The sequence below is a fragment of the Tupaia chinensis genome, unplaced genomic scaffold (genome assembly GCF_000334495.1).
Source record: "Tupaia chinensis unplaced genomic scaffold, TupChi_1.0 Scaffold000037_5, whole genome shotgun sequence".
Taxonomy (NCBI): domain Eukaryota; kingdom Metazoa; phylum Chordata; class Mammalia; order Scandentia; family Tupaiidae; genus Tupaia; species Tupaia belangeri.
The window spans coordinates 162041-175463 of NW_006159488.1; the positions used below are offsets into that span (position 1 = coordinate 162041).

At 40.9% G+C, this 13423-nt stretch overlaps 1 protein-coding gene and 1 long non-coding RNA gene across 4 annotated transcripts in view; one reads left to right on the plus strand and one right to left on the minus strand.

Moving 5' to 3' along the window:
* LOC102485805 (uncharacterized) overlaps nt 1–10661 on the minus strand; it is a 65146-nt gene extending 54485 nt beyond the window's left edge. For both annotated transcript variants that reach the window (XR_333299.3, XR_333298.3), the window contains exons 1-2: nt 9979–10661; nt 9501–9572 (exon numbers count right to left, since the gene is read on the minus strand). This is a non-coding gene — a long non-coding RNA (uncharacterized LOC102485805). The remainder of the gene's footprint in view (nt 1–9500; nt 9573–9978) is intronic.
* LRCH1 (leucine rich repeats and calponin homology domain containing 1) overlaps nt 1–13423 on the plus strand; it is a 218159-nt gene that overhangs the window by 119677 nt on the left and 85059 nt on the right. For both annotated transcript variants that reach the window (XM_006140643.3, XM_006140644.3), the window contains exon 3: nt 6605–6731. In XM_006140643.3, the coding sequence (XP_006140705.1) occupies nt 6605–6731 (127 nt within the window). The remainder of the gene's footprint in view (nt 1–6604; nt 6732–13423) is intronic.

Below are 13423 nucleotides of genomic sequence, written 5' to 3' on the forward strand. Positions count from 1 at the left end.
GGTATATTTTAAGCAATGGTTTATTTATACTCAAGAGGAGGCTGATAGGCTGTTACTGTGGGAACCCAGTTCAGTTGCAGTAGCCCAAATATGGTGCAGGTATGCGTGGGGCAAAGCGCGCTGCCATGGCTGCTACACACATTTGCCTGAGTTCTGAGTTGCTTTAGACGCTCCCTTTTTGTTTCTTTCTTTTCTTAAAACTCTTCTAAAGTTAATCTTTTACTTTCTCAAAACATGGCCTTTATGTTTGTAAAATGTGAGACTGATGGGTTTAGCTTTCTGGAACTGTTTCATGAATCAATCGAAACGATGATTCTGTTTCTAGTTTTGAATCATTTTAAGTTTTCAAATGATTGCCGTGCTCAAGTTGTAGTCAGCGTAATTGCTTTCAAAGTCAGGTTTACACTTGAGCGTCTAGATTTGATGTTTTGTTCTTTTTTTTTCAATTAAATTAAATATTTTTAAATATTCATTTACGATAGTATTTCTTAGTTGTACAGTGACCATAAAGATAGTTTCTAGTTGATTTTAGCTGTATTGAATAAAGTTCAGTCAAAACATTAGCAGCCAATTATAAGCAACGTTTTTGTTGTCGTTATTGTGGAATTTGTCTTAGAAAAATAACAGTGATGGGATGAAGGGGGAAGGCTGGCAACGAAGGGGAAGTACTCAGTCATTAGAGGAAGCGAGGGTGAGACATTTTGCCATGGTGGAGTTTTCAGAATGGAACAAACAGGAAAAGGGAAATGGTTCTCTGTGGATATTGAACACTGCCCTGTGGGTACGAAGACAATTAGCAGTCTCTGTAGATATTGTTCACTGCCCTGTGGGTACGAAGACAATTAGCAGTCAGGTGTCACATTCAAAACAGAAAAAAGTTACTCTGGTTTTAAGGAGAGGTGAACAGGGTTTGCATAAAAAAATAAAAGCAAAATTAGGTGAAATATCCTGTGGAAAGGACACTTGACCGAAGTCAAATTACTAAATTATTACTGTTTACTGTAGGTCAGGTGCTAAGCACAGATCATAATATTTAAACGATCACAGTAAATACTGTTCCCTTGTTAGTTCCCTTCTTCCCTGGCTGGGACACAACATAGGGTGACCTGGATGTCCACATTGTGAAACCTGCCCAGCTTTCTCTGCGGCCCTTTTGATTTAGGTCTTTGGCATGTTTTGAATAGTCTGAGAGAGTGAATGATTTCACATCACTATTTCTGTTTCTTTTTTTAAAAACATGTAGTCAATAAAGATGATCCCTGGGCATTCATGTTTTCCCAATGGAGCTATAGGATCTTGGAATTAAAGAAAATGCGAGGGAAAATGCCATTCATCCAGTTATCTATTCTAATAATGCTTAAAACAGACTGGATTATCTGGGTTTATCTTGGCCTGTTATTGTAGTGTTATAGTCTAGCCTGGTTCTCCTCAGCATGTTTCAGAGTTATCATCTTTGTTCATTGTTGTTAATATGTTGTCGACAAATGAAGTGTGAACTATTTTTCTCTTCTTTTCTTCTTTTGCATTAGGGCACATGCACTTACTGGAGAGAGACAGAGAGAGGAGAAAAGTAAGAAATCACTGTACCTGCCTACCAACATGGGGGATAGCCATGCCACAATCCCATCTTCTCCATTCTTCTCTCTGGATTTTTGGGTAGGCATTTGCATGTGCCCGGTATGTTTTTCAAGCTACTGGGTCTAGAATTCAAACCTTGCAGTCAGCCATGTAGGATCCAGTGCCTTAACCACCTGCCACCTGCAGGCTTAAAACCATATTTAAAAAGTGACTGGTACGTTTGTAATGATAATTTAAACATAATAAATAAATGTATTAAATAAAACCAAATTAAGCATGCATATGCTGTTTTTGGTCACCTTGTTACCATGTTAGTGGTTGGATATGGTTTAATCTTAATATGTGGATTTAGCATTGGGCTAAGCCCCTTACATGCATAATCTTATGTTAGGGTAGGTCTCATTATCTGCTTTCTAGCCAATAAAATCAAGGAGATTAAAAGTCTTTCCTAAAGTCATAGGGATGGTTTGAAACCAGGTCCTTTGGATTCATACTTGATGATCTTTCTACTACATCAGGCTACCAACTGAATAGCTGAATCTGTTACAGAGAATTTTCTATAAATTATTATTTTTAAAAGAGATTTTTGCTATATAGCGTGTGCATTTGCTGGGAAGATAGATAGAAAGTGAAAAAATCACCCTTCAGGGAGGATGGCCACTCTGCAATCCCTTCTCCATTCTCCTCTCTGGATCTTGGGCATGCACACTCCCCCAGTATGAGTTTTATGCTGCCGGGTCTAGGAATCGAACAATGGTTGACTCCATGGGAGCCCAGCAATGTAACCATTACACGATCTGCTGGTCCCTCTATGAATTATTTTTAAAATGAGTTTTACGTTATGTTATTGTGAACCTATACACTTAAGAAAATAAAAAGAAGTATATTGCAGTAGAATGAACAATGTAATCACATATAGGAATGTAACATGTCTTTATAATTTAACAGAAATAGACTTGATAAAGCAATAATGAATAATGTCAGTTACTAATGCTAGGTTTCAGTGCAGAAGTTAATAAGTACCATCATCAAAATGTATTAAAATAAGACTGTCTCTTGGGACTAGCAGATGGCGTAACGGTTACATCGCTGGACTCCCTCATAGTTGACTGTGGTTCGAATCATAGACTTAGTGGCTTAAAGCTTACGCTGGCACATGCATGCCCAAGATTCTGAGAGGAGAATGGAAGAGAAGGGATTGCAGTGTGGTCATCCTCCCAAGAGGGTGATTTCTCATTTTCGGTCTCTTGTCTCTCCAGCAAGTGCACATGCCCTATAGCAAAAATCTCTCTCTCAAAAAGCAAATAAATAAATAAATTTAAAAATTTAAAAGAAAAGACTCCCTATAGGTAAAACCATAAGAAGTGCTTTGGTTTGTGAATTCCTTAATTTAGGAATTAAGTGACGGATACTGGTACTTGAAGCCAAGAGGAATTTATCCTGCACATTTAGGCTGTCAACAATGTTTAGAGTGTGTTGAGCTGCCTTACTTTATGCTGAGATGAAGAAACGAAACATCTAGTAAAGAATCATTGAACCGAAAAAGTTGGAAGATGAAGTATTTGCAATATCCATGGATGTGGAAAAGCCCCCTTGTTTTCCTTTTCTCCTCTTTTTCTCCCTGCCCTCGTCCTCTACCCTGGTAGGAACAATGGCAAGAGTCCGTGGGCAGGTACATCTTTGGTGATACCATGAAAGCTCAGGCTACATGTCTGAATCTTTAATTTCTGCTTCTAAATCGGAAAACCTCTCTCCCTACAAATTGACTCTTTCATAATGAGTGAATAAAATAAATAAATAAAAATTAAATTTTGCTTTTCAGATGTGGTTCACTGTCTAGATTGAAAATACATGGTGGCTATTACTTTATCAGATGCTATATATAACCTTATTTTTAAACTTACTTTCTGCAAAGGACCTGTTTATAGCAAAGAGGCTGCTGCAGGAAACTAATGGGGGTAGAATGGTGGATTGCGGCCTAAGGCACTTATTTGCTTGAGAAAAATTGCTGCCAGATGAGTGGTTTCAAAAAGCAAAGGCTGCTGATGTGGTCTTTAGTGGGTAGAGGATTAAAGGGAATGTAGTTTCTCCTCTCCTTTATAAATATTTGCTGGAGAGCTAATGGGTTTTTGTGTGCATGTGTATTTCCTTTTTCTATTGGGGAAATTACAAGTAATGCAGGAACATCCTGTGATAAAATAATGAAATAAAGGCTGAGAGAACAGATGGATGAAGTAGAAGAACTGTGCCCCAGGTCTGTGGCATGCTGCATTATGACTAAATTCTTGGCTTCGTGCTTTCGTTAAGTCTATGAGTAATAGCTACAGTGTGCATGAGGAATGGATGGGGCATACAGAAGAGATAGGCTAGTCCATCAGCAGCTTTTAATGCAAAAAGCATTCATTCCCATCAGAGGGATCACGAAGGCTTTTAAAAGCTTACATTTTATTTTATTTTAAACTAGTACCCACTCTGGAAGAATTCCAGCAAGAATAAGCCCATGTCATTGCAAATACGCGTGTGTCTGAATGAGCAGAGCCTTCTTTGCATCGCTCAGATGCTTGAGGACATTGCTTAAATGATAAATGGCTCTTTGGATTCTCCATCTGCCGATCTAGTTGGATGCCTGCATGTAGGTGGTGAGACTAAGAACAGTTTAACTTATTTTCCACGCGAATAAACATAGGAAAGAGCTCAACCTGTAAATGTAAATTCGACCAAGGAGAGTCGAAATTGCTGAAAATAGTAATCTCTCTTCCTCCTATACAATTTTCCAAAACAAATGTAACAAAATAACAGAATTGTTTTCTTTTTATTTACATCTCTCTCCATGAAATTACTAAATATTTTATAATCAAATATTACATTTCAAATTACCTTTTTTCCATCTTTTAATACACAGGGTACTCTTTTCTAGGGGTAGAATTCTAAGGAGTCTTTTTGGAGGCTTGCCCTCCCAGCAGGGCACCAGGAAAGACCCCTCATTCAGCCAGAAGAGCCCCGCTGTGCCTCTGCAGGCAGAAAAAGGGCAGCTGGAAGGATGAGGAAAGACAGTCAGGCTGGTGGCCCTCATTCCCTCCCTCCACTGACCCCGGAGAATGGAGAGAGTGCCAGGGCGAGCCATCTTCCTCAGAGCCAGCTGGCCCTTGGAGTGCTCTCAATCTCCTCCCTCTCTCTGCTGCACCTTCTTAGAGAAAGCTCTTCTCTGCCGCTTTCTGGAAATAACTTCTTTATAAATCTTGATCATGGAGACAAGATACAGCTGTATCTTTTTTTTTTCTTCATTTTAATAGTATACTTTTACGTAGCGTGATATTTCTAGAATATTATTTCAACACGTAAGTGGTACCAAAGGCTATTAATGAGATGTTACATTTCTTTTAGTTTGTGCTGTCTTTGAAATCTGGCATGTATTTACACACACAGTCCATCTCAATTCAGTCCAGCCACATTTCAATTAGGGTTGTATCTTGCTTGCTGAAACCTAGTTACCTGGGCTTTGGATGCCTGGATAAGGGAGACCTCAAGGTGCTGATAGGGTGGTACCCAGATTAGAAAGAGTCCCCCCACAGCATAGAACCTGGTGTTTCTGAGTCCATTAGGTAGCAATGCCCTCTTTATACAGGGGAGAGGGAAAGTAAAACTTTTAGTAACATGTACACAGAAAAGTGCACAGATCATAAGTACACATATCTATGAATTTTTACAACTACAGGGAGTCTTCAAAACATTTTCCAGAAAGAGAGAGAGCAGGAGGGAGGAATCACCCCCCCCCCGCCCCAGTGGGGCATGGTCATCCTGCAGTCCTATTTCCTCCATTTCTCCACCCCTTCAGGGTTCAGAGCACACACGCACATGTGCCAGGTGTATTTTTCAAGTCACTAGGTCCAGGGTTTGAACTGCGGTTGTCCATAACAGATCCAGGTCCTGATGCATTGTGCTTAACCCCTGCACTTTGGGGCCAGGAGCATTGCATTTCCTCTGCCGCATACACAGATATGTGTGTGCCTATCAATACACGCATGCAGGACACAACCTTCAAAGCTTCATGCATGTGAACACATATACACGGAAGTTTTAAATAGTTGCAGTAACATGACATGCAGATTTTCAGAAGTTTCATCTTGAGGTCATTGGTTTCACCATCAGAATGGAAGGGAAAGAAAGGGAAACAGAAACCATCTGTCTTATTTGGGAGCTGGGAAAAGAACTTGTTTTGGGGGAGAAGGTTGAAGTAAATGGCTGACGTATAAATATGGATGATTCATAGGTTTCATTTATCCAGCATTTTTCCATCTATTGGAAAGCTCAGCCTTGATGATAGAAAGTTCAAAGACTTCTGCGTACAGAACCTTTTCACGCAGACCAGAGTTGAAACTTCAACTCAGAATTTGTTGACTATTCTGGAACTTAAACCCTTCCGGGCTTCAGTTTTAGTTTGGCAGAAGGCTGGCTTTACTTTTTTTCTTTTAATTAGCTCTCTTGCAGATACCAAAACAGACTTTAACTGTAAGCAGTTTTAGTTTTAACAAAAGGAAGCTGAGTCAAAACGCTGGAAATCGGCCCAGTGGTTTTGTGAATTGCAGCACAACTCTCATCCCCATCACTTCTGAGATGTATGAAACGATGCCTTCGTGTGCTGGCTGCTCTGGTCTAGCTGAGTTTCCTGCGCACATTGTCGGGGAGAACGGTTGGCACCAGCTTCCCGTTGCTATTGGTTGTGCAGGACATGTCATCGTGTTATCTACCTACCTCCTGCCTGGCCAGGGGCTCAGCTTCTGCAGGGCCTTGACGGCATCCCTTGTGTTGAAAAAGTTGTCTCCCTCAAATCTGCCCATGCTTTTCTTTTATTAAAATGTACTTTTTTCCCCCCATACTTATATTTTATTACATAGACAGAAATATATTGGACTTCATGTACTTGTGAAATGTCTTCTCAGAACACTGGTTGCCTTTCACGTTAAAACGTGCACAGTATGAAGTAGGCTTTCCGTTTACATGTGTTCTTGTTGTATTGTCTTTGCAGTCGAAATCAGCTGTCCGCCCTGCCTGCCTGCCTGTGTGGTCTGCCTCTCAAAGTCTTAATCGCAAGTAACAACAAACTTGGATCACTACCTGAAGAGATAGGGCAGCTCAAACAGTTAATGGAGTTGGTATGTTCCAGATTTTTAAGATGCTTTTTTCTTTGTTTGCTTCTTTGTAGCCTATCAAGGTATCCCGAAAGACATTTTGCAAAGGTTGGACAAGGAGGAGCTTGAGTTGAGGACATGTTATGATAAAAACATTAAGTGTGGAGAAGAGCAATGTAGGCTTTGCTGTGGCAGATAGAGTTCCTGAAATTTACAGGTTTCCTGTAGTTTGCAGGATTTACACTTCCTGAGGTTTATAGGTTATCCTATTATAGTTAGGTTTTTTTCTTTTTTTTTTTCGGAGTGCATATAAGTCCACAAAAAATTTGTGGCTAAACTGGTAAATTAATTTGCAAATAAGTTAGTAGGCCATGCTTTGTAATAAAAACAAAAGACAGAACAGAGTGCTCTGATTCTGAGATTTTAGAAACCATTACCCTAAATAGATGAAACTTTAAAATGTGGACATGTCCTCAGGGATTAAAAAAGAACAAGTTATAGAAGGACAGAGATGGGTTATAAAAATATGCCTGAGGCTGAGATGCAGTTTTAGAGCTTTCACTACTAATTTAATTACTTGTTTCTAAATTGGGAAAGAATAAATCCTTTCTAGGCCTCCATTGAGCTAGCAGGTGAATAAAGAAGCAGAAGTGAGTAATCAGATTGAAACATAATCATCATAACTTATTCTCCAAGCAAGCTTTTATTCCACACTAGCCTTATGAGCGCAGAGTTTGCTGTGTTAAGATGATGAAAAGGATACAGTACTCAACTTTTAAATGGATTCCAGTCTGGAACATTGATGGCTGAAATGAGGCCAAGGCAGAGTACTATGATTGCTTACTCATGTCTGCAGGGGATTTTGGCTAGGAGAAGAACACCACCCATGTCACATGTATTGCTTTTGACTTGAGTACATAGAGAAGTGAATAATTACTATATAAAGCCTTTAGTGTCCTTTCCAAGGCTTATTTGATAGAGTGGTCTGTGACCTATTACAACTAGCTCACACCAAAAGTTGGGTTAGTCGTCAGGATGCACAGGTCTGTTAAGGCACTCAGAAGACAGAACAGAGTGCTCTGATTCTGAGATTTTAGAAAAGTTATTAAGGGCCATGGCAGAAATTTATTTTCTCACTCAGCTTTTTCTCCTCCAAGCAATGGCAGAAGTTGCCCACAGATCCCAAGTATCAATGGCCTCCCGGCTCAGGTATTTAAGAGATCCTGTAGCATCTCTCAGCCTTGGTTTCTAAGTGAGAGGCGCCGTCCCCTACTTACTCAGTCTGCCATTCTCAAGGCAGACTTGTTATCTAGACCTCACTGCTACTTTAAAAGGGGAGATTCTAGAAAAAAAACAAAAACAAACTATTTTGTGCAAGCATTCTCTATCTCTTCTCTCCAGAATTTTACTAAAAGAAGTATGTAGGGACTGGCTGATTCGATATTAGGGTTGAGAAAACTCTGTAGGAGGAGACACCTTTGAGATGCCCTTGAATAAGTCTGTATGGGATTTCCTAAATGGGAAAAAGAAGGAAAAGACAAGGAAACATTCAAAGGTGAGGGACAAGTTATACAAAGCAATGTGGCCCAGACCATGGAACAACTGGGAAATGAGAAGCAGTTTAACCCTGCTGAAGTCTAGGTAGGGTGGGGCAGGGTACCCATCCTCTTATCCACTCCCTTATATTTAGGCTGCGGAAGGCCATTCCATGGTCCTCCGTGGTCTGGCCCCTGCTCATCTCTCCAGATTCATCTTGGGACACTAGTTCCTTCACCCTCTAAGTTCCAGTCTTTGGGAATGTCTCTTGTTCATACTGACTTCTACACTTGTGCACACATCAGTCTCTCTTCTTGGGCTATTTCCTCCCTTGTCTCCTTGTCTTGATCAGTTGTTAGCCAAATTGGATCTATTTCCTCCAGAAAGTTTTCCCAGATTTTCCAAGCCTGAGCTAGATTCTCCTAAGGCAAGAACTCTATACTCACCACTGAATTTCCATGGAATCACAGTTGTCTTCTTATTTGGCTTTCTGTGTGCAAGCTCCCCCACATCCCGAAAGCTGCTTAAAGACGGGAGCATTGTCTTACTTCCTGTTGTGTCCCAGGTGACTGGCACATGGGTAATCACCCAGTAGGTGTTTCCTGAGGTTAATATTGAATGGTGGAAAATGAGCTTTGAAAGATGGTTGAGCAGACTGTGAAGAATCCCAGATGCTTTACCTGGTTGGGGAAGCTAAGAAGGGCACTCTATCTTGCAGTTCAAGTAATTCTTGCAGTTCAAGTAATTCAGAAGGTGTTTAAACTGGTTCCAGGAAACAAAGTATAGAAAAGTGCTTTGGATGAAATCGATAACCATATACTGCTGGTTCTTTTTTTAATGCTTTTAAGGCATCTGATAAACCATGAAATCCATGGTTGCTGGCCAGCCAGTAGTGTGCTTGTCGAGATGACTGGATCTCACATGGCCAACCACGCAATTTGAGGTCTGGACCTGGCTTTTTGAAAAACACACTGGGCACATGTGCAAGGGTGTCCAAAATCCTGAAAGGAGAAATGATGGAAAAGGGATTGCATTTTGACTATCCCCTATAAGGGGTGCTTTTTCACTGCCTCCCCCATCTCTAACAAGTGCACATGCCCTCTAGCAAGATAAAAAAGAAATCTGTGGTTACTACAATTTGGACTAGGTCTTGCAAATAAAATGTGAATAACAATTTTTTTTTAAATAGACTTTTTTTAGAGCTGTCTTAGGCTCACAGCAAAATTGAGTACAAAGTACAGACAGTAGATCCGTTACCTCCTGCTCCTATGCATGCATAGCCTCCCCCAGCATCGACATCCTCCACAAGAGTGGGACAGTTGTTATAGTCTGTGAAGATACATGGATACATTGTTATCACCCAGAGTCCCTAGTTCACATTAGGTTCACTCTTGCTATTGTAAATGTTATGGTTTGGACAAATGTATAATGACGCATTCACAACTAGCGCTGTGAGATAGACAGAGTAGCTTCACTGCCCTGAAAATCCTCTGTGCCTTGCCTATTCATCCCCCCTTACCTCCCTCCTCAGCTGTGGCAACCATCTCCATTGTTTTGCCTTTTCCAAAATGTCATATAGTTGGAATCATTCAGTGTCAGTGTGTAGTTTTTTCAGATTGGCTTCTTTCACTTAGTAATATGCATGTAAGTTTCCTCCATGTCCTCTCGTGGTTTGATAGCTTATATCTTTTTAGTGTTGGATAATATTCTATTATCAGTTTATCAATCTACTCACTTAATGAAGGACATCTTGGTGGCCTCCAGATGCGGACAGTTATGCACAAAGCCAAAAAGTAGTTTTGGTTTTGTTTTGTTTCGCATTTCTTGGGTGCTGTGCAGATGGGTGGCACACTGGCAAGGCCTGCATTCTGGACATTTGGGCAACTGATCTGTCTGTCCTACTGACCTCTGGGCTTGAGTGACACCACATGCCATCCCTCAACCATGCTGTTAGTACTGGCAGCCAGGTCATCTGTTAGCAGGTGGCCCAGCCCTAGAGCCAACCCCACGCTGTAGCCAGGCTCTCCTCTAATACCCTTCATCACCTACAGGTCTGGCATGTGGGGAACAATGAGCGACTAGCCTAGACCACATGAGAGTTCCAGCAGTGTCATCACCTGCCCTGTGTCTTATCTCTACCAGCAGTAACTATTGGATCCTCGAGTTCTAGAATGTTAGAGCCTGCTGGCATTGTGCAAGGCATCTAGTCCAAGTTCTTAACATCTTATTAATGCATATGAAGAAACCCAGGCAGAGAGTCAGTGAGTGACATGTGGAAGGTCACCCTGGTGTAGCCAAGTTATAACCTAAGCTGAAACACCCTCACTCAGCACTGTCTAGTGAAAACATAATATAAGCAACAAGTGAGGTTTTGTTTGTTTGTTTGTTTGTTTGTTTGTTTGTTTTTGGAGAGGTTTTTGCTATAGGGCGCGTGCACTCGCCAGACAGACTGAGAGAGACAGAAAGCGAGAAATCACCCCCCAGGGGCGATGGTCACACCGCAATCCCTTCTCTCGGGATCTTGGGCACGCATGCACATGCGCCCAGTGTGAGTTTTAAGCAGCCGGGTCCGGGACACAAACTGCAGTTGACTATGTGGGAGTCCAGTGACATAGCCATTATGCTAACTGATGGTCCCATGTTTGTTTGTTTTTTAGAGAGAGTTTTGCTATAGGGTGCATGCATTTGCCTGAGAAACAGAGTGATAGAAATAAAAAATGTCACCCTCTAGGGAGGATGGCCACACCACAACTCTTCCCCCTCCACTCTCTTGGAATTTTGGGCATGCATGCACATGCACCCTGAGCAAGTTTCAAGCCACCAAATCCAGGACTCAAACTGCTGTCAGGCGTATGGGAGTCCAGCAACGTAACCATTACGCCATCTGCAGGTCCCACAAGTGGATTTTTAAATGTCCTAGTAACTGCATTTAAAAAGTAAAAAAAAAAAAAAAAAAAAAGGGGGGACAAGCAGATGGCAAAGTATTTACGTTGCTGGAGTCGACTGCAGTTTGAGTCCCAGACCCGGAGGCTTGAAACTCATGCGAGGTGCATATATGTTCATGCCCAAAACACCAAGAGGAGAATGGAGGAGTAGGGATTGTGGCATGGCCATCTCCCATGGGGTGTGATTTCTTGCTTTCTATCTCTCTCTGTCTCTCCAGTGAGTACATGTGACCTGTAGTAAAAATCTCCCTTTTAAAAAAAAACAAAACGGGACTGGGAGGTGGTGTGGTGGTTAAGGGCACTGGACTCCCACATGGCCTACTGCGGTTCGAGTCCCAGACCTGGTGGCTTGCTTTCTTACTTTCCCTCTCTCTCTCTCTCACTCTATCCCTCTCTGGTCAAATTAAAATAAATAAGTAAATAAAGTTTAAAAAAAATCATTCTTTAAAAAAAGAGTAAAAAGAAGTAAGTGAAATTAATTTTAATAACATTTTATTCAAATCAAAATAGCCAAAATATCATCACTAAAACAGGTATATGGTATAAAAATCAATCATTTAAAATTGATAAACATTTATTAATATAAATGATTAATTATTTCGACTGTTATTAATGGTTATTGTTAATTAATGCTTTAATTTAAGTTTAAAATAATTTTATATTTTTTATATTTAGTCTTCAGACCCTAGAGTGTATTTTACATTGATAACACATCTTAGATCAGACCAGCCACATTTATACTTTTGCTTTATTTTAAAAGTTTATTTATTTATGTATTCCATAAGTGAGAAAGACAGACACAGAGAAAGAGACAGAGACCAAGAAATAGACTCCCAATAGGGTCTTCACACAGTCCATATCCAGCTTCCGCCTTCCTTGGATCACAGGCACGGGCGTGCCTGGTATACTCAGGGAAGTCTCCAGATGCAAACTGGGAACCTCCTGATGTGAGTCAACCTTGCAGAGTCTCATATTTTACCATTGTGCCACTGCTTAGCCCTCTGGGGCAGCCACTGTCCTGGTACTCAGCAGTGACATGTGTCTAGGGGCCACCCTATCGGACACCCAGCTGTATAGCCTGTTCACTTGCCCCTGGAATACCCCGTGTGTCTGAGCAAGCAAGATCCTTGTAAAAACCACCTATTGATGAAGTTGGTGAAAATTTTAAAAGTTGCTATTATAAACTACAGGAGTAACTGACCACAGACTAAAACAAGAATATTTTCCATGTGTTCTTACTTACTTTAATATCTTTTTGCTGAAAATAGTAATGTTACCATAGGTAACCATGTCAATTTATTTTTAGCTATCAACTGGGAAAACAAAAAATTTCCCTAGAGAGCCTTAAGTATTTCTAGAACTGTAATGGGAAGTTTCTATTTTGTGTAGTGACACAGTCACCAGCTTGTTTGACATTTTGGGAGCTCCCCAAAGACTTAGAATACCCGAAGCCACCAGCTAAGGTGCTGATAAACATCTCTGCACTTATTAAGCTTTAAGCATTGTTTGTTAGGTATTTTTGGAACCAAATTTAAAAAAAAAATTTACATCAGACTCAGAGTATCCAAAATTGAGTTTTAAACTCTTTTTCTCCAAGTATGTTGAACATGCCAGAGTCAACATTCACTTAAAGAAACCAAAACCTGGTGGTCATCTATAGGAAAGCAGGTGTGCTTTCTAATTTTTTTTTTTTGGAGAGGTTTTTGCTATAGGGCGCGTGCGCTCGCCAGACAGACAGAGAGAGACATAGAGACAGAAAGCGAGAAATCACCCCCCAGGGGGGATGGTCACGCCGCAATCCCTTCTCCTCCATTCTCCTCTCGGGATCTTGGGCACGCTCGCACACGTGCCCGGCGTGAATTTTAAGCCACCGGGTCCGGGACACGAACCGCGGTCGACTACGTGGGAGTCCAGCAACATAGCCATTACGCTAACTGCTGGTTCCCTGCTTTCTAATTTTTGAAAGAAGCTGAAGTTGGAAAATATATTACCTTTAAAAATATATCACAGTTTTCTAGGCATCTTAAAAGTATCCCCATTCAGTCATCTGCTTGTCTAGCCACTTGAGACTGTGTGGAGAATGTCAAAAGGCAGTTGTTCTTTCTTTCATGAAGAAGTCACTAAGAAACGTCACTGAGATGCCCTTTTCTAGACTCAACAAGCATGGCCAGGTTATTTCCACCTTGTAGGTATAGAATTTACGGAGTCTTTGCTCTATGGAGAATGCCTCTTCGG